Genomic DNA, 21,040 nt, shown 5'->3' with positions numbered 1-21,040 from the left:
GGAAGACTTTTTCCTCATATCCAATCAGGATTTTCCTTGTTGCAACTTGTGTCCATTGCCTCATGCCCTTTCACTGTTCACCTCTGAGAAGAGACTGGATCGATAGTCCCTGTAACCTCACTTTAAGCAGCAGAAGGTTGCAATTAGATTCCCCCTTGCTCTTCTCTTCTCAAGGCTTAAAAGCTCCACTTATTTTAGACTTTTCTAGTGTGCCATATGCTTCAGCCCCTTGACTATCTTGGTGACCTTCCGCTGCACTCTCGTATATCAGCCTAAGAAACTTATAAAACTTATCTTGAGATAAAATGTGCTCAAATTCTGTCCTCAAACCTGCATGTGTCCCAGTCCATGCACTTCTGTTGACCCCAACCAAGCTTTGCTGGAGCCTTTAGCAGTTCAAAAGAAGAACATTGCTCCAGGTTATAAAAAATGATTTTTAAAGAGGGCGATAGCTACACTGAAGCTGAAGCAGTGGCCATGCTATTTGTGCATTGTACTGTTCCTTGGGTAGGACGCTCATCCGGGGTTTTCTCTCTGCCTGATGCTAAACAGGGATCTGTAACACAGCACCTTCATCCCAGAGGTACAGGACATTTTGGGCTGTTGAAGCTGCCCCACTTTTCTAAAAAGCTGCTTATTCGCAGCCGGTGACACTATTACTTTGTGGTCAGAAAACTTCCCTGTGAGCCAAGAGATGGTGAATCAAGTCCTTGCGTTGAACGAAGCAGAAATCAGGTCTCCACCACCCCAGCTGGTGCCCTCTCTGCTGGGACACAGACTAGAGGGAAGTGTCCTTGCCCAAGGATGCATGAACGATGTTCTACATCCTCACAGGACTCAAACCTAGAAACTTTTCTTTGGCCAAAATTTGCAAATTTGAATTGTAAATAGTCTCAGGTTGACTGAAAATGCCCTTTTTTTCCCTTTGGTGCATAAACTATTTGCTGGAAAAGGTTCAGCCAGTCCTAACTCTGCCCTGCTTGGGAACGACAGCGATGCTGTTAGCAGCAAAATGTCCTGAGTGAAGCTTGCAGGGAAATGTCAGGAAAGCAGCAGGGGGTAGAAGCAGATTAGAGCTGCCAGCTGGAGTGCACCCGCAGACAGAGAGATCAGACCTCGCACAAATAGCCAGCCCTTGCCCAACGCCCCAGATGCTGTCTGGGAAAAACCGTCTGGATACTACAACCGCCGGAGCAAAATGAGTCCCCCCCTCTCTTTCCACCCCCAGCCCTTCACCCAGGTTGGGTGATTTCATCCGTATGCAGCTTTGTGTAAGCGGTTAACACAGACAGAACGAGCAGCCTCTGCCTTCTCATGCTGGGGTGATGCTCCGAAGAGGAGCAGGCAGGAGCAAGCTCTTGATTTTATGAGCTTTGTTTGCTCAGAGCAGACCACAGCAAGGGGTGTGGAGGCAGCAGGGAACCTCTGGCAAACACAAGGTGGGTATGTTGCCTACCTTACCTAGCCTGAACCACTGAAACGCTGGGCATCCAGGCCCAGCACATCATGTTGGCCCTCCCTATGGTTGGTAGTCAGAGCTGGGTACCACCAGAGAAGCAATGCATCCCACCCAAGCTGGGGGCCATTCGAGGCATCGTTCCCTCTCTCAGATCTATCTCTCTGCTGACTACAGAGGATTTCTAAAGAGTTTGGTAGAAGAGGTGAAAGTTGAACATAGCTTTTTCAACGACTAAGATAGCACAAAATGAATCCCATCCTACAAGGAGATGTTTGTGGGTGTTGCGCACACACACAGGATGATGCAGGATTTTGATTTGGATCATGAGGGTCAGGAAAGTCATCTCAGGGAGCTGAGGATATTTTTATTTTCTCTCTGTTCCTCCCAGGAAAATTAGCTACCGCTTGGCAATGAGGCTGCTGCTTTACATTGCATCTAAACTATTTATTTAGGATACCTAGAACTTGCTGTGGACATCCTGTGTGCTTTTAAGCTCAAATGTTATCACTAATTACACGTAAGTTTTAACTTTCATTTCATTTCATATAGAAATTAAAAGGAAGCAGGATCGGTACATAAGAACAAAATGTTGATAATTTGCTTTGTATCTGAGCAAATATCGTAGCTGACAGGAACTTCAAACCAGCAACTTGAAATTAATTGTGTGCTGTTTGCTGTAACAGAAAGGATTTGACACGTCCGATCATTTGATTTACCTCAACCCAGCCTTCTCCCAGCAGTGGAGTAAAACACGCTCTGCAGAGTCTCGCACACCACTAACACCAAAATACATGGGTCCTGGATTGCATCTTTAAAGACTCAACTGCAGGTCTTTAGGATTCTGTCGCCTGTCATTAGTCTTCACTTAAAAACAGGGGCCTCTGTTTGTAAAAAAAAAAGACTTTTCTCTGTTGCAAAGAAAAACAGCCCGCTTCAGCCGTAATGAATTGTCTCAAATTCTCTTAATCTCCTTTATATAAAAGAAAAAGAACTGAATAAAGACCAAGTCCCACATTCAGGATTATTTGTGACGTTTGAATGCAATGCAATTAGTGCTTCATTAAGACAGCTTCTTATCTGCCTGGCTTTGACAGCACAAAGTAACATTAAAATTCTGAGGGAAGCAACTCTGCAGAATTCAACAGCCTTACAACTCCTGTTATTTCACTCAGAGAGCTCTCACCCCTTCTTATTTCTAACTTTTCAACTTCATGTCTAAGACACTGGGCAGCAGGTGAAATCATCATGTGGACTGAGGAACTGGCCATCCCAGGAGGAGGCTTCCAAATCATGCATTTAGATAAGTTTCCTAATTAGAAGTCACTTTTTTTTTTTTTTTTACAATGAGGGTGGTGAGACACTGTCCCAGGTTTCCCAGAGAAGTGGTAGGTGCCCAGTCCCTGGAAACATTCAAAGTCAGGTTGGACGGGGCAACCTGATTAAGTTGAAGATTTCCGTTGGATTAGATGGTCTTTAAAGGTACCTTCCAACCCAAACCATTCTGTGAGTCTATGATTCTGTGATGCTATTCTCCAGTTTTTCAGAAACACCGAGCAGTGTCGTGGTAGCTCGATGTGGAACATGAGACCCAGCATTAGGTCAGAGGAAAATATCCAAACTCTGTGTGTCTCCCAGCAGTGGTGAGATCAGAAAGTGCTCAGCTTTAGAGAGCTTTTGGTATGTCTTTCTGTGCACAGCAATAATCAATAACGTTCATTCTGGCTCAACTCATCACTAATCAAATTTTGTTCCCTCTAGAGGATTAAGTATCAACGTTTAAAACTTATTGCCACTTTTGGTGCAGTATGAATCTTTGGCACCAGGTTCGTTACTTCACTGAGATTCTGAATGAAATTTCAATGCATTACATCTAGTCAGAAAAAAAAATAATAAAATAAAAGACTACTTCCCTGCTTGTAAATTGAATCTTTTGGCTGTGTATAACATAATTGATAATTCATGCATTTAATTGGTATTTATGCACTTCTATTTCTGGTAAACTAAAAGCAGTGTAGGTTATGACCAGCAACATTTTACAAAAAAACTAAAGAGAATTAAAAAGATCATTTATTGTTATTTTAATTGAACAAGAAAACTGAGAATATCCTGTAGATAAATGGAGCAACAAATGGTTAATTATGGGGTTGATGGCTTAATCTGGCTTCTCATTTCACTGTGCTAGTTAGTACTAACTGTGAACCATCTGTCTGAGAGTTTAGCACTACCCCCACAAGTATTTCATTATGCAGTTTTAATATGCACTTTTGACAGAAATGGAAATAGGCTCAGATCAGTTTTCATGTCACACCAGGCTACATAAGTTTTCAAGGCTGGAATACAAATCAGAGAACACAAATCCTTCCTCCCCTCTTGCAGAGCACTCCTGTCCTCACTCTCTGCCTGGGAATGCAAATGCGATGTTTACCTTTGCAGGGAAGGTGGGAAAGAAAACTAATAAATAAAGTTCTCCGCGTGTCACTGGAGCTAGAACATCCTCCATACTCTGTTTTCCTAAGAAAAATAGAAGCTGCAGGTCAAATTTTCAAAAGCTTCTAGACTCCTGGTCTCAGAGTTGAGTGCATGGTCTGCCTGTTGCATCTGTAGAGCCATGAAAGGGCTATAAGGTCATCAGATGGGTCCACACGAGAGTCCTTTTTGTCTCCTTCTCTGGGAAAGCCTTGCTTCGGGTGGGACAGGCCACCGGGCTGGACTGGATCAGAGCTGGCAACAGGAACATGGGAGGGGGCTACCCGCCACTGGAGATGCCGCTGTCTCTCACCTTTGAGCTGTTGCTAATTCACAGCCGCAAGGTCTGGAACGTCTTTCGATGAATAAGCTTTATTTGATTTCATTTTATATGAATGTTATTTATAAAACTTGGGGAGGTAGCGAGTAGTGAGGCAAAGGGAGTTTGACCAAGATAACTGAATTGAATCAGAGATCAGATCGAGTTATTCCTTAGGCACAGAGGGAAAAACTGTGTGTCTGTGGCATATACTCAGAAGATATATGCTGGAAGTCTAATGCTTTGGAAAGCTGCACAGGAGTTATTGAGGAAAAACTTAGAAATGACAATGGACAAGTACAAAATGGTGTTGCACCAGAGAAACATTTTTCAGACTGTGCTAATAGAGGTGAAAAGTGGTTCATCACTTCGCTGGAAACTGATGGCCATGTAGAACCAGTGTTTAGAAATACATTATTTATGGGAAAATGAAGGACAGCTTCAGACTAGTCAAAAAGGATGAAGGACCCAATAAAAAAATCCTGCACTATTCTTTCTGACCATGGGTTAACTACTGGGTCTTAACCTATTCTTACAAAAATGTCAAGATACAGAAATCCAGCAGGATATCTACTCCAGAAAAAGCATGCTAAATAAACACGGCAGAGATGTATTCCTCCCTTCATGACATCTGCTGGTGTGGAATCAGCACATCATTCCATCTCTATCTTAGAAATAGAGTCATAGGGACCCATACCAAACAAACTACATTTTACTGCCCAACTACAAGTGATGTTTACATGGGGCTGGTGGTTTGGTAGGAAAGATAAAAGGAAGCACTGTGCTTTTTTTGAGATAGGACCCCAGGGAAAAATACAATCAACAGAAACAGTGGGAGTCATTCTACATGCAGTGTTCACATGGAAGAAAAACCCAACACCTTACTTGTATGAAGAAGAAGAGAAAGAAATCTGCATGTGTGCTAGAGGGAGAAGGGGAGGGGGGAGATGGGATGCTTCACCTGAAAGGATGGATTATTTGGAAATGTCACACCCAGCCCAGGCCCACACTAGCTGTCCCTGCCTGGCAGAGGGGGGTCCACTCTCCCACGGGTCAGAGCATGGCAGGGGTCTGCAGGAGCTGAGGCTACATCCCAGGGGCCAGAAAATACTGCAGGTGCCCTGGGTGGCAAGCCAAGGCTCTTTTGCAGGAAAGGAGAGTGACATCTAACAACAGAGACTGCGGTAAAGCTTTACAGCACAGCTTTTGCCCTTACTTTCTTCTTTTTTGACTCAATTCCTGCTGGAAAAAAAAAAAAAAAAAAAAACACATGAAGAAACCCAACGGAAAGAGGCAGGAAATGAATAAAAATGAATCATAGAAACATAGAATAGTTTGAGTTGGAAAGGACCTTTAAAGCTATCTGCAATGAGCAAGGACACCTTCAACTAGATCAGGTTGCTCAGAGACCCGTCCAACCTGACCTGGAATGTTTCCAGGGATGGGGCATCTTCCACCTCTCTGGGCAACCTGGGCCAGTGTTTCACCACCCTCAGCATAAAATAATTTCTTCCTTATATCCAGTCTAAACCTACCCTCTTTCAGTTTAAAGCCATTCCCTCTTGTCCTATTGCAACAGGTCCTTCTAGCTCCCTTTGTCCTCTTTCTCAAGGGCTGAGAGGCTTCAACACAAGCAGATTGTAGAGAGACATGCAATGTGAAGTGCGTTACCCTTTCCATGAACCAGTGCGGGCGAGTCCCCTTCCCATCCGTCCGGATCCTCATCTTCCTGAGGGGTGCAATATCGGCGATCTCCATTATGAAACTGTCCTCCTGGCCTCGCTCAAACCTGGAGGGATTGAAAGACCGAAGAGGTTTCCCTCTGCTTTACAGCATCGTTGCGTCTTGATCCCCTGCCCATGCTGCAACTCTCGCACCTTGCCAACAGCCTCAAACGAAAAGTTTACGAGTGCACGTCATTGGACTTGAGCTTTTGTGTCCTGCAATCACTAGATACTGTGTTTTTGGCAAGACACCTCAGTGCAGGTTTGACAGGGATTCCTCCTCCCTTGGAAAATCAAGCCCATACGAGTCACCTGGAGTCCTTCCAGGCAGCCTGTAGCATCCATTATCTCTCTGTTTGTAACCAGAACAATGGAGACTCACAGTCAGGTTTCTGCACATTGCCTTCCTCCTGGCATCTGTCCACCTGCCTGCCCTTAGCCCCTCCCAACTAAAAGGCAAAGCAATTTTGCTTAATCTTCTTGCACTAAGAGGCAGCACATAACTTTACATTTGCCGGGGTGACAGACAGCTGCTGCAGCTCGGCTAAATATGACAACCTGACTGCAAGTCGGAGCCCAACGCGTGAGTTTAATAAGACCAGGCAAATTGTCTTAGAAAGGGGCCAAAACCAACCATCCCGCACTCCCCTCCTGAATTTGGGGAACTAGGATTTGCTCCATTATTTGTAAGAACCAGGACAGGTTTGTGAAACGTTGCATGGCAGATCTCACCCTGCGCTTGGCGGCTGTATATTGGCACAAGGATGTGTCGGAACTGCTCATCCATAGCAATCAGCAGAAAGCAGGAAAAGGGGAAAAACTAACATATGCTTATCATAGAATCATAGATTGTTTTATATTGGAAGATCATTGAGTTCCAACCCCCCTGCCATGGGCAGTGACACCTCCCACTAGACCAGGTTGCTCAAAGCCCCATCCAATCTGGCCTTGAAGAAGACATTACACTGCCTAGGACCACAGCTACCTTGCCTCCCTCTTAGCATCAATGTTTCTAGGAAGAAAGCCTTACTACAGTGCAAGTGCTGCCTTGGGCTCAATATTACTCTGTTTAGAGCAAGCTTATCTTATAGGTTCATCCCCAAAATACTCTGGTATATCTGCTGCGGGCTTGGAGATGGAAATCCAGCCCTTGCTAATTCGAAGGGCAGCCAAATCCACAGGGTCTACCAAGCACCACCATGACCACTGTGCTGCTGACACTACTCCTTCGTACAAACTTCTCCTTGCGAGTTACCCTGGTCTGCTGAGAGAGTTGGAGAGAACTCTGCAAACTCCGGGCACCACCATAACATAGACAACCCATAAGGATGATATCTCATTCCTGGCAATGTACTTATCCTCCTACAGCTGTGCAGTGCCAGGATCTGGAGAAAAAAAAAAAGCCATTTCTTTACCAACCTATGTTCAGATTACACCCTGCAGCATGAATGTGATTATCCTCACACCATTATCTAAGCCTGCATAGCTGCAGATGTTAGCAATAGGGGTTGGCTCCAGCCTCTCAGTTTTCGTCCAGGCATTGCTTTTCCTGCACTCCCAGAGGTTTTTGGATGGGACATTTTGGTCCCAGTCCATTTCTAGTTATTAAGGGTTATGTTTGCTCTTTGAAAAACTCCCCCCTCTTGTTATTTGTCTTTCTGTGGTGCCGGATACCAAGACAGCCTGTCTCACTGTGAGAAAGAGAATGTGCTTTTGTGCCTCGACTGGATTGCTTTCCATTTCTATTTAACAAAAAGGTATGACCCTTCCAGCTTGAATTATCCCATGATCCTATGATCAGTTTTCATTACAATCACTATTACTTACAAAGCTTCGTAGCAATCTCTCATTCTGCTCCTTTCCAGGCCAAGCAAATCTAAGCTAAACAGTCAGCCAGCAAAATAAACCATTATTTATCTTCAGTAAATGCCCTGTTTACAGTTTGTAAGGCTGATACTCACCTGCTACTTCCCAGTAGTCATTCTACTAAAGGGAAACAATTGCTAAAGTGACAAACTGGGTCACCCAAGAGCTCTTCTATATCCCTAATGTATATGAACATGAACATAAGCCTGAAAAAAAAAAAAAATTGAGAAGGGAAGAAGGACCCAGACAAGCTGGCTGCTGCTCTTCCTTTTCCAGGACACTGAAGCATTTATCTAAGGGATTTCATTAAGCTTTCCTACCCATGCCTGCACTTAGAAATATTTCTATCGCCCAGAGGTCTTGGCAATAACAATAATGTAGCTAAAATTGTCCTAAATCAGCAGCAGGTTAGACAGACGGTTCTTTGTAATGCACTAAGCTGCTGTGAGTGAATTGGCACTGGATGGCCCCAATAAAGATGAAGCACCTTTTACCATTCGGTTGCGGTGGCTCTCACTCTTCCCTTGCTGCTGGCCCAAAGGCTGACGAGATTTCCATGCCAAACAAGAGCCTGGGGCAACCTGTGTTGTTAAGAGCTGGATGAAGACTGGTGGGAGTAGTGTGGAAAGAGGCCCTGTGTGTATCTGGGGACATGCACGTCCTCTGCAGAAGGTGCTAATGAGATGATGGGAGCTCTGTACAGTTGGAGGTCTGATGCAGAGCATCTCCAGCTAGCAGAGATGTGCCAGTACATCCCCAAAGAATAGCACAGCATCCTAGGGATATTAACACACTAATAGCTGTTCCTTCTTTAACATGTCTTTCTTCTTTATACAGCCCCAATGGGTTTTCATCACCTTTTGCAGCTTTTCTTCTGGCAGAAGACAGCCCAAGCAACTAATACCATACAAACTGTGTGGCTGTCCTTTATTGAGTTTTCATATCCTTGTAGCAGAGGTTATCCATCCCGCCCATATAGAGAAATGTGATGTTTTTTTATAAAAAAAACCCTGCATGGTTTAGGGATATCGCACGCCTGGCCAGCTGGAGAAAAACTGCAATCCCTCTCTTGAGGGGATGGAGATGTCTTGGTCCCCTTGAGAGACTTTTGGTTGATGTACCCTCATGTGACTTTTGCTTTAATTTTAAATACAAACAGTAAACGGTCATGGTTCATTTTCCCATCTACTTGAATTGACTGTTGAGCTTAAAACAGTGGAAGACAGATCAGTTCAGGATTGTTTGGGGGTCTTGGAAGGAGGACGTCACCGACAGCCAGACACGGTGGTAACCCAGGGACGTTGTCCCACACACTGGATGTCTCTCTGTGATGGGGAGCAGGGCCAAGAGCTACGTCTTTCTGCGTGACTCAGCGGTGCTTCTCATGGAGACTTTAGTCAGCAGGACCTCTGTTAACATTTTGCTTTCCAGAGCAAACAAGGCTTGTGCTTGTTACTAACCAAACACATGAAGGTTTCAAGCTTAGCTGAACACGCTTGCCCAGCCACCCCCTCTGCTACGACAGCTGCAAGTAAAACATCCCCTGAGCAAACATCTCTGTGCAGGGAGCCTTATCTTAAATTATCCAGCCCACACGTGATATATAAAGCTGCATGGAGGAACTGCACAGCCAGGAGGCTGGGGGAAGAGCCCAGCATCACCTCAGCAAGCTGAGCTCAAACCGTGTGGCCAAGTGCTCCAGCCCTCCCGACATTCTGTAGATGCTTTGCTGAATAAGATCAGAGGTAGTCAATTAATTAAATTTAAGGCTGATGAAGCCCATCTCTAAAAGCTGGTTAGTGCCATGTTCATTCTTGACAAAGCTTTCGGAACTGAGGGAGGTGCAAGAAAGGAACAGGAAAGCTTGAGGAAATGGATCAGTGTCGTGTGATTTTGGCTTTACAGAAGTGCTGGCGTCAGACTAGGATTACAGTGTTTGTCAGCTGTCTCTGCTGAAGAAAACATGAGATTTCACCTTTTTAGTAAAATCAGAGCACACACTGCAGCACTCCCAGCAGCTCACAGCCCATTTCCATCTCTCTGCATGGTAAGGCCACATCTGGGCAGACTGATGTCACCACATGTCCCTTTTGTGCCAGCTCCAGATAGAAAACCACATTCGTTACATTAACGTGGCACAGAGCTTGAGCTAAGAAGCCCACTTCTCAGCAGGGCCCTCAGATACCAGCTCAGGCCCTGCCATCCCTCATGTGGCTTCTGGACCAAGCTGGCTGACATCTGGCCAGCAAAGCAAACTGGAGGAACAGATGGAGGAGAGTCAGCACCTTCCCATCACAGGCACTTCCCAAGGCACGTGTGTGCATGGTTACTCTGTCTTTCATTATGCATTGCCATCAAATAATGTTCAAATTAAATTACTTATTTTTCCACAAAATTTGCATTTTGCAGAAATTGCACCCGTGGCTTCGTGCAATGTCCATAGTTCCTCTTAGAGCCAATGCAGGACATTGCAATTGATGTTTTTGTTCACAACGCTTATCTCTAAAGCCACTGAGGAACGGGTTAAACAAAACTTCTACAAATGATAACGGATGGTTTCCCTGGCTACACAGTGCTCTCCTGTCCTCTGCTCTGCTAAATACATTATAATGACACTTGCAAGGGCCCTAGTTCTGAATCTATAAACTCAGTGGGAGTTTATCTTTGTGTTTCAGTGGGAGCATGATCAAAGCCCCAAGTGCTTCTTGACTTGATGCTAGAATCTGTCATCACTCCACTTCTAACCAACAAAAATGACAAAGTTAATGTACCTGTCTCCGTTTTTCTCCAGCTGCATCTCCTCAGTGTTCCCATTGGATCCAAAGACAGTCATGAAAATACTGGCATCGGTACCACCACCTTCGATGTCTCCAGTCACGACCGTGACTTCATACAGGATCTGGTGAGGATTTGAAACAATCACAAGGTCCCATAAGATGTACTTAACCCACACAAAGACCTGGGCAAAAGGCTAGACAGGCTTTGCAGGAAATCTACTTCTTTTCCAGAAATGGTTACAAAACAGTTTCTTGGTTTCTCACCACACTTGGTTCTCAGAGTCAAAGTTAGAGATTGAAACTTGCTAGCGGACCTTCCTCTTTCCATCATCTATGACCTTTTCTGTGGATTTTTCTCAGCCTAGATACACTCAGAGTGAGACACATTCATTTTGACAACCATATGCTTGGGGAGGGATGAAGACCTGTTAAACTCCTTCTCCACCAAGTCACAACCCTCACGTCAACGTGTGGGTCGCCAACCTTCTGCTGCTGCCATCTCTTCCCAGCCACCTCCCAGTGCTCCAGACCTCTGTAGTGCACCAAACTTTTGCCTTTTTTAAAAAACACCTCCCGAAGACACAATTTTTATTTTCCCTTGACCGCAAAATATTTTCCCATGTTGGGGAATGTTGGGTGTCCATCTGGACAACATGTAGTCCTACAACTCTACTAGTTTTAAATTCTATCCATCCTAATCCTCTCTACAGCAGAAGATTGCAGCCATCCTGTTTCCCACTGGGACGCACACTGCTGTATCGAGTGCAGAGCATTCCCGGATCTCGTACATTAAAGGCACGCCAATTTGTGAAAAGACATTTTGCATCATTTTCACCTTATTAGCCTAACTTTGTTCTTTCCTCCTGACATGTGAATAATAAGATTCAGAATAAAACATTTCAAAAGCACACAACTCCCAGCGGCTGTCAGTGGCATTAAGACTTTTAGGCTACCGAGATGCTTTCGAGATCGTACCTATGGTAACAAGACCTCTGGATTTAAGAGGTGGAAGAACATCGAGAAACAGCCCCAACAAAATAAATTCCAAATAGTGCACTGCTAGGCAAGTTTTATTGGCCTGAATTCTGATTGCCACAGAAATAAACAGTGCAAAGGAATAAAGTCATAGAAAAATTATTTTTCATGTTTGTTCAATCCTGAGTTACCTGTTCCACACATATTCATCCATATACATTCTGAATCATAACAAACAAATGTATTTGCTATAGCTAGGAGAAGAAAAACTCTTTTACCAATGCGTTAAAGGTTTTTTAATGGCTACGGTGGACATTAACTAATTTTTTTTTATTTATGAGGAGGCAAATATTCAATTTAAAGCACAAAGAGGGAATATCAATCCAAGAAGAAAATTAAATTGAAATGGGTATGTATGGCTGTGCAAGAGTCAAGCAAAAGCAAAATAAAAACTATTACATTTCCCAAATACATTAAACTTCGTAGTCTTCTTTGAACTCTAAAAAAAAAAAAAAAATTAAACTCAGTTTCTAAATACAGCTATTTGCAAGGGAACAGTCCCAAATTCCCTCAACAAGGAGACTGATCAGAAAGTCAAATGCACACTTCTGATTTCATGTCTCAAGCATCCCCCCTGATTTCCTTCAAATCTTTCAGCAAGTTTCTGGCCCAACATCATAGAAAAGAATTTAGTTAGATGTGTCTATTTTTGGCATGCTTATGAAAATAAATATTCAGGATTGGGCTTTTAAGGGAAGACTGAACATAAGTCTTCATTAACATCCACTTCAATCTACGGGCAAGCCATCAGCTCACCGATGGCAGTTTGGAAACCTTATCCAGGAGGTTAAATAGCTGATGGGAAGTTTTTAAGAGATTAGGTTTTAACCTTGGTGTTCAATCTGAGAGAGGTTTTTTTCCCCTCTTAGGCCAATTCTACCACTGAAACCTGTGCTGAGTTGTTGAAGCCTTCACAGATGCTAAAGATGTTGTCACGTTTTTGTGTGTCTGGGGAACAAGAAAGATTTCAGCAGAATATCTTTAGCTTGGGAATCAAGAGCAGCATAAAGGAAAATTAATGTACTATGAAAGTGTAACCTCACTGTAAATAGAAACACATCTATAGAGATTTAAAATTGCCATACAGGTATTAAATGCAGCATTATTGTCCCATTCATCCAGACGGTTATTTCTGTTATAAATCTTACATCCAAAATCAGCATAGCTCAGCTTTCCAATTTGTACTTGGTTGAAATATGGCACAGCACACATTACTTCAAATTTCATATATATGGATGAAAAGACTATATAGTTTTTGCTTATTCAACTTTAATCAGTTACTCATTTCAAAGAGCAAGCTTACAGATGTCTCCATGTTTCAACAACTTTCAATTATTATTAGTTTCTAACTGAATTCAGTTTCCCTTTCCCATATTAGAAAAACTGATGTGTAGTCTCACTATGCAGAGATAAAAATATCTTCACTACTCTAATGAGTTAGAAGTATCTCCTCAAACAAAACACAATGGAGTTAGAACGCACCAAGCTGTTCACCCTGCAGCTGCTCCCACTCCATGGGGTGATGCAGTGAGTGCTCATGGGGTGGTGACAACATGAGGACAAGCTGCTGAACTGTGTCCTACCTGCTCTGCCCTACCTTGTCCTTCATCCTGTGCCATGGCTGCATCCAACCAGGGCTCTACATGGCAATAAGGCTAAACCAATTCCTAAAGATTTTGCTAAAGAAATAGCAAACAAACCCTCTGCAATAAAAGGCTCAAACCACATGCAGAAGTCAAAGTAGGAGAACTGCTGACACACAAACTATATCAGCACAGGTCAGCGTGACAGCTAGGGATACAGGAGGAGCCCAGAGCCCACCTTGAGGCCAATGTTAACACAGTCAGCATCCAGGATGTTGAGGATTCGTGAGGTGAGTCCATCACCTTTGTCTCTGGCCAGCCAGCACTTACAGACAAAGTTATACATGACACCTTTAGTGGGCACAACGATGGTGAGCTCTTCCAACAGCCAGCAGCTCTCAGGGGTAGCGCCGTCGTGCCCCACCTGTCAAAGTCAGCAAGAAAACACCTGCTGGTGAAAGAGGATTTCTTTGGAGGAGAGACCCCAGTTGGGGGTTTTAACTAGTGATGAAGGACTAAGGGCAAGACATCAGTGCACATGGCAGCTGATGTGGGCAGGAAGCTGCTGAGCATGAGGGAAGGCAGGACACTGCCAGTCCCAAATGTAAGTAAGGTAGACTGGACTGACCTACATGAAAACACGTCCAGTCTTTTACCACTCTACAGCTCCTCCATTGACTTCTATCTTCTTGTCTTCTGATCTCTACAGACCCGTTTCTCCATCTTTCCAACCCCTTCCACTGCTGCTGCAGGACTTAGAGGTGACTATCCAAAGCTTCATAGCCAAAATGAAAGATGCAGCTGGACAAACACCCACATGTTATTCAAGCACTCCTTCCTTCACAAATCCACACCTAAGTCAACTGTATGTATCAGACTGTTTCTCTGTTTCCCATCTCCTGAAACTGCAAAAGCTCCAGGGTTGTATAGGAGCCAAAAGATGGAGCTTACATCTGTAGCTGGTTGATTTTCAAGGACCACCTCCTCCAAGCTCAAGAATGGTCCATCCTGGAAAGCAGAAAGTCACACAGGAGTGGCGGGAAGCCTGCATGGATGAACAAGGAGCTCCTGACAAAACTTTAATGGAAAAAGGAAGAATAGTAGAGGTGGCAGCAAGGAGAGGGGACCTGGAGAAATACAGAGACACTGACCAAGTGTGCAGAGGTGAGGTTAGGAAAGCCAAAGCCCACCTAGAGCTGAACCTGGCAAGGACCACAGAGAACAAAAAGCAATGTTCCTACAGATATATCAGCAGCAAAAGGATGCCAATGGTGCAAACTTCTGCAAGAAAGTACATGTATCCCTCTTAAAGAACGTGGGTAATTCATCCTGGGGGAGACTTATAAGCGTAATCATGTATCCCAGCTGCTCAACAAAACTCAGTCAGTCAGTAATGCCAATGAGCTATCCGTACATAAAAGGTTGAATAAAAGAGCTACCTACAGTTCATTATTTTCAGAGCAAGTGTTGTTTGTGTCATCACTAGGAAAATTTGGTCCTTAGCTCTCACTGCTTTTGTTTTTGAATTATTAGAATATTTAGGGTTGCTCAGAAAATAATTTTTAATAGCAGGTTCATCTAGGGTGATATATCTGTGACATCTTTTTTTTTTTTTTTTCCAAAGAAACAAGTGATCTTTTTTATCTGACTGTCTCAGCCATCACTGCTATTAGGAGTATTATTACTATACTAACGTCTGTGCAGCTGCAGAAAATTAGAGTTAACCACTAGGGAAATTCAAGTCTACAATGGATGCATTAATTCTCAGATTCCTGGGGTGTGAGGTGATGGGGAATATAATGCTTGCCTTCCCATTCCCTCTCTGCCAGTTTGCCTACCCTTCTCCAAACCCAAAGTCCCTCAGAGAGTCTGCACACAGTCTCCTGAGACCTGTGGTAGGATGCTGCAGACAAGACAGTGGGGAAAGTTGGTTCTGCAGTGAAGCAGGGACTGAGCAGCTGGAGGAGAAATCCTGGTGACCCCATTAAAGTCTGCTGCTCTTTTGGTTTAGTTACAGTCACCTCTTAAAGTGTCCTTCCAAGACATTTCTAGGTAACAGATTTTCACAGCAACCTTTAACTCCTTGGGTATCACTGACTGGCCAGGAGAAAGCATCCTGCACATCCAGTTGCCTTGAAGAACCTGCATGCAAGCAGATTTCCAAGGGCTCAGAGAACAATGTTGTGAAGTCTGGGATAAACTCACCAACGTTGAGTCTTCCTTATGGCTGGTCTTTTAGAGCAGAGCACTGGGATTTCTTTTACAATCCCACGCAAATCTTTAGATAGACGATGCCAATAGAGTGAATGATCCAAAGCTGTGGCCACACCAACAGTGTAGACTGGACATTCATACCACTATCACAAGAAGTTGTTTGGGCTGAGATCACGGAATCACGGAATCGTCAGAGTTGGAAGGGACCTCTAGAGATCATCTAGTCCAACTCCGCTGCCAAAGCAGGGTTGCCCAGAGCACATCACTCAGGACTGCATCAAGGCGGGTCTTGAAAATCTCCAGAAAAGGGGACTCCACAACCTCCCTGGGCAGCCTGTTCCAGGGCTCTGTCACCCTCACCGGAAAGAAGTTTCTCCTTGTATTTAAATGGAACCTCCTATGTTCCAGCTTGTGCCCGTTGCCCCTCGTCCTATCGCGGGAAACCACTGAAAAGAGTCCGGCTCCATCATCCTTCAACCCACCCTTTAGGTACTTGTAAACATAAATAAGATAGAGATAAAACATAGCTAAGGTTAGTTCAAACATCTCTATTCAAACATAGAGATGTTTGAACTAAGTTAGAATGAAAAAATTTCAAAGGCAGTTAGATTCTTGGGCTGTTTGAAAATCTTTATAACTCATTTCCACTACTCTTTAGGGACTGTTGAGTACTTCACATCACCAAGACTAAGATGTACAATTTGCAGTAGGAAGCTCACAATCACTTTGAAACTGAATGCAACAACAGGGGAAAATGGGAGAGAATTTTAGTGGTAGGTATATGGAAAAGATGCCAAAAAAAAAAAGGGGGTTCTTGCTTATTCTGGAAGGTACAAAGATTATTAGAGAAAACCCTGGGTCTTCTAGGATCAGGTCCCCAGTCAGTGAGGGACTGGACTTGCAGCACTTTACATTCGATCACACTCTACTCTGTGCTTGTGAAAGGCTCTGAACCAGAAGTGGTTTAGAAATGCAGACCAGTACGGGACTCTCCTGATCATACCTATATCTCTCTGCAGCAACAGCAGTCTGGGAACAGAGACACTTTCATTCATTAGGAGAAGAAATATTAAAACTTGTTTTAAGAACACAGTATGAAGTGCCTATACCAAATAACTTGTATTATTTATTTTCATGTCAGCATGTCTATTAAAGAACACCAGTATTAAATATTATGTCTGTAGACTTACAAGACAGCTACAAATGGGGCCCTTTCAATTTACTTCATGTTCCACTGTTTCTGCTTTCACCTGTATTTGCAGCAGGAGAATAACACCAAACTAAAAGTGTCATCAAGCCGCAAATCTTACGATCTTACTAAATCGAACAGTCTGCTGCCTGGGTTATACAGAGGGCTTCTGGAAACTTAGTCCCCATCCTATGCTATTTTCACATGGTAACTCATATTCAGAACTTCTTGCCTTCTTCCAGAAGCAGCCAAATGCCAAATCCGAGCACGAAATGTTCCTCACTTCTCCCAAGCAGACAACTAGCAATTTTCTGCAATGTCCCTGAACACTGCAATTTTCTACAGGGAAAATATGGACTGATTCCATGGCAACCACGGCAGACTGGCACATCGATGTGGTCGCTGGGACGTGGATCATCAAGAAGACACCTTCCAAGTAGAGGGCACTGCATGAGGGAAGGCAGAAGGCCAGGAGCAGATGGCTCCTCCAACCACGAGCTGGGGGGACTACAAACAAAAGAGGAAAGATGAGCAAGAGGTGAGGTAGCAGACTAGTGAGATCACTGAGGACAGGGGTGAAACAGTGCAGAAGAACATCACCCATCTTGAAAGCTATATGTTATTTCTTTTTCTAACTCTCTGCATTTAATTTGTAACCTTTTCTCTTCTTCTCCATTTGTAATACTTTTCAAATTATTTCCTTTCCTTGCTCCTCTCTATTTCCAAGCATTTTCTTCTGTTTTCTCCTGTTCTCTGCCCATTCCTCACCCCACTCACTGTCTCTTCTCCATTTTGTTGTATTTTGTTCTTCATCCAGCACCTTCTGTCTCTCTGACACTGAGGGGTTATAATGGCTTTTTACTCCTTCTCTATCCCAGCCCATGGCTGTTCCCAAGCACACACGGTCTGGAAGAGAAGGATTTATGTACTTGATTCACTTTCAAAATTTGACCTAGAGATGGCTAGGTAGAATGTGCCACTCATAATATCCAGGCACTTGGAGTGCATTAAGAAAATGGTTTGATAATAAACTCAAATCTGGTATGGGGACTTCTCAAGGTGTCAGAATCCATTGCTTTGAATGAAAGCTAATGGGAGTTATTCTGTGATTCTGTGATTCTGAGTGCTACAATTTATCAGCTGCTACAACAGGAGAAACAACTGCAATGACTTTTTTTAATTAGAATTTCTCTCTTTATATTTCTTTGACTCATCTCCCTCTGAATACACAAGTATATGTATCAACAGGTAGTTTTACTGCAACACAAGGCATGGGGAAAAAAAGAATTAGATAGACTCTTGAAGTCCTTAGATGCTGTGGGTTTCAGGTCTTGGGGGCTGGAGCCAGCTTTTAGGAGATGGAACTGCTGTATGAAATGATGTACACAAATGCACTGGAAGATTCAGGGGCAGTTTAAGCTCAGTGATGGAAAATCTGTGCAAATTCTGTCTCCCTGAACCACAGCAGGAAAAATGGCCTCTGTACCGAAATCTATTTGAGTATGTTACTTCTGAACGATGATTAACTTTCTTCTTTAAGCCTGGGTCCTCCAAGCTGTATAAACAATTTTCATGTTTAGCTGGAAAATTATACAAGATGTGTTTCTCACTGCAGGCACAATTTATGAAACCCAACTGGAAGCAGTATAAGAATCAACCAGGAAGAAGACTGAGAAAGGATTGCATCCTGGGATTCTTCAGTGCGTCTGTCAATAACAGGGCTTCACCAAGAAAAAGCAGTGCCAGAGACGGGACAAAACTGGGATATGTTAAAACTTCCTTATAATTCAAAATTATCTCCTGCCTCCCAAGGGTTTTGTGAGCTGTAAATTGTACTTATTTTCAGGTTCAGACACATGTGAAATCTCATCAGCACATCCCTGATTACATTCCTTTTAGACCCAAATGCCTTTCCTTCACTGCTAAGAATAATGGGAACACGTTTGGCTTTCTTTGGCCACGTATTTTATATGATTCCAGTGCTTGCACTGCATTCACGAAGTACCTCCACTTTTTTGATCTCTCCAACATCTAGGCCCCAAACAGAGAATTTCTCTACGGAGCCATCTGCAAACTCATCTTTCCATTCTGGGAGATCCAGCCACAGCCTCTCCGTCTGCACTTTCTGAGGTCCCATGATAATGATGAACACTCGGCTGTCAGTGCTGGAGTCAAATTCTGTGCCCGTGGTGACGGTGATGTGGTACGGGATCACTGCAACAAACAGAGGTTTTTTTAATCATCAGAAAAAAACCCCACACTTCCGCATTTGCATGAGACTTCAGAAAACCGGGGAGCCATCCCGTCATAGGGAGAAGTTGTGTGTGCTAAACGGACTCACATCCCATTGAACTCAACTGGAGAAGGGATAACACCATGCTGCATTGGGCTACAAATGTGCGTGGGGGACTACTTTCCCATACACACTTGGAATTGAATTCTGCAAGGGTTAACTTCCACAGACACCCCTACCGGCTGCAAGTCCAGATTTGTCCCCAAGAGATGACAGAACAGCAAAGGGCTTGAAACCTTATTTACACCAAGAGACCTCCCTGAACATGAGATTGAGCACCTAAATCTTAAATAGGCTATTAGACCAAAGTGATCTCATGCTCGCCGTTCAATAAAGGCAAATAAATCTGTGCTGACTCCAAGGTGAACCATCACTGGGTGAATCTCCCAGTACAACTGCAAATGTTCTTCGTTCAGGGATTGCTGTGATCTATGGGGCTGCTCAGAGTTTCAGCATCCCTTCGCAAACCCAGGCAAACCAGGAATAATCCTTGTATTAAAGGTAGGTCACATAATACTTTTAAATACTGCATAGTAACATCAATTAGGAGAAAAACCTTCAGGCCAAGGCTTGGGGACTTAGCAGGTTTTTCTGTGGTTTTCAGAAATTTCAGTTCAGCTGTTAAAAGGGAGGAAGTGCCAGACTGCTTTTCAAGTGCCTTCCAAAAGCTCATTTGGGTAAGCCGAGCGGGTGGTGCAGAATTAGACGCTGAATACTCGTTTGATTTCTCAGAACATTTGTGCAGGGCTGTTCAAACCTCTCTGACAAGACTCGGAGCTCTGAAACTTGCCTCATCACAGACTTGAAACTCAGCCTGGCTTCATCATCGCTTTTTTGATTTAAAAAAAGAAAAAAAAAGTTTATAAACCTTGAGAAAAAACTTGATTGGCTTTCAAATAATCCAAGATTGACATCTGATTTTGGTTTATGGTAACTAACAACATTTTTGAGGTGGGGGTTCTACTAGAAATTCAAATCAAGCTCAGAATATGTGTGCAATATCAGGGAAGGCATGAATTCGTGCTGACCAAACCCATTCTTACCTCTGGACAGAGCAGAACCCAAAGAGATTCATTCAGCCCCAGTTTGAGGATTTTGTGTACCAGCAAAAAATGAACTGATGATTAGGTAAGACTTATTCTTCCCTTTATGGTATCATTTACATTTCAGTGTGCACATCACCATAATGATATGCAGTGCATTCTTCACAAAATAACCACTGGAGCTGCTGGTATTAGGGCTTAGCTGTAAGCAAGACAGATTTTATAAGAATACGTTAAGGGGTCATGTTTAGACCCTCTGCAGATTCCTCTTTTAAATAAATTATATTTTGAATAGGGACAAAATTTTCTTTTATACCATTTTTATGCTGTTCTCCTGTGACAGATTAAGTTCACAGAAGTACCAGCATTTCCAACTGATGTTGCCTCCTCAAGCCAAAGTACTTGAGACACCTATGTCAAAAATGAGAACTATGAGAAACTGTTATCGTTTCTCACTTTAAATAATGGATACAGAGACATAGAGCAGCTTGCTGGCAGACAGCAAGAAAGACTGTTTGTTGTTCTTTCCTTTAAAAACTAGAAAAGCGACCCTTTAGTATGTTTATCTTCCCTCTCTGTTGTATCCTTCTTTCTCTGGAACTCCATAGCTCTACTTCTTCAAACACGGGAGAATGCAAAATCTGAGGTAGGTGGCCACACCAGGACACCACAGGTCTTTCATCCCGCCTCCCTTTGTCCCCTGTTTCCTGGAGTCTTTGCACAGATTTCAGGCTGTTTGAGGGCATGTGTCCCCCTCACAGGAGTGGTGGGTTTCATTAGGGATGTAGACCACACCATCTCCAGCACTGCCTTCCAGCACGGAGCAGGGTCCCCGGTTCAGACCCAAGCAGGTACCTAGTCAACAGGACCTTTCTCTGTGCTCCATCCTCACATCACCTCCTGCCTCTCAAAGGAATTCACCATCTGAGCACGGCAGAATCAGAACTGGGCTGCTCAAACTGTAACTCCCTTTCCCAGGCACCTCCCAATACCACTTCCCCTAATCAACTAATTAACAGCTGGTTTTTTTTATCCATCTCAGGAGATGGCTGTCTGGCTCACACAGTCCATC

General features: G+C 43.6%; 1 protein-coding gene across 1 annotated transcript in view; it reads right to left on the bottom strand.

Moving 5' to 3' along the window:
- LOXHD1 (lipoxygenase homology PLAT domains 1) overlaps positions 1-21,040 on the bottom strand; it is an 85,194-nt gene that overhangs the window by 28,717 nt on the left and 35,437 nt on the right. The window contains exons 17-20 of the mRNA XM_074165997.1: positions 18,638-18,846; positions 13,468-13,653; positions 10,606-10,733; positions 5,916-6,033 (exon numbers count right to left, since the gene is read on the bottom strand). Of these exons, the coding sequence (XP_074022098.1) occupies positions 5,916-6,033; positions 10,606-10,733; positions 13,468-13,653; positions 18,638-18,846 (641 nt within the window). The remainder of the gene's footprint in view (positions 1-5,915; positions 6,034-10,605; positions 10,734-13,467; positions 13,654-18,637; positions 18,847-21,040) is intronic.

This window comes from Numenius arquata, chromosome Z (genome assembly GCF_964106895.1).
Source record: "Numenius arquata chromosome Z, bNumArq3.hap1.1, whole genome shotgun sequence".
Lineage (NCBI taxonomy): Eukaryota > Metazoa > Chordata > Aves > Charadriiformes > Scolopacidae > Numenius > Numenius arquata.
Note: the sequence above shows the minus strand (reverse complement) of the source record. Positions and strands in the feature narration are given on the sequence as shown.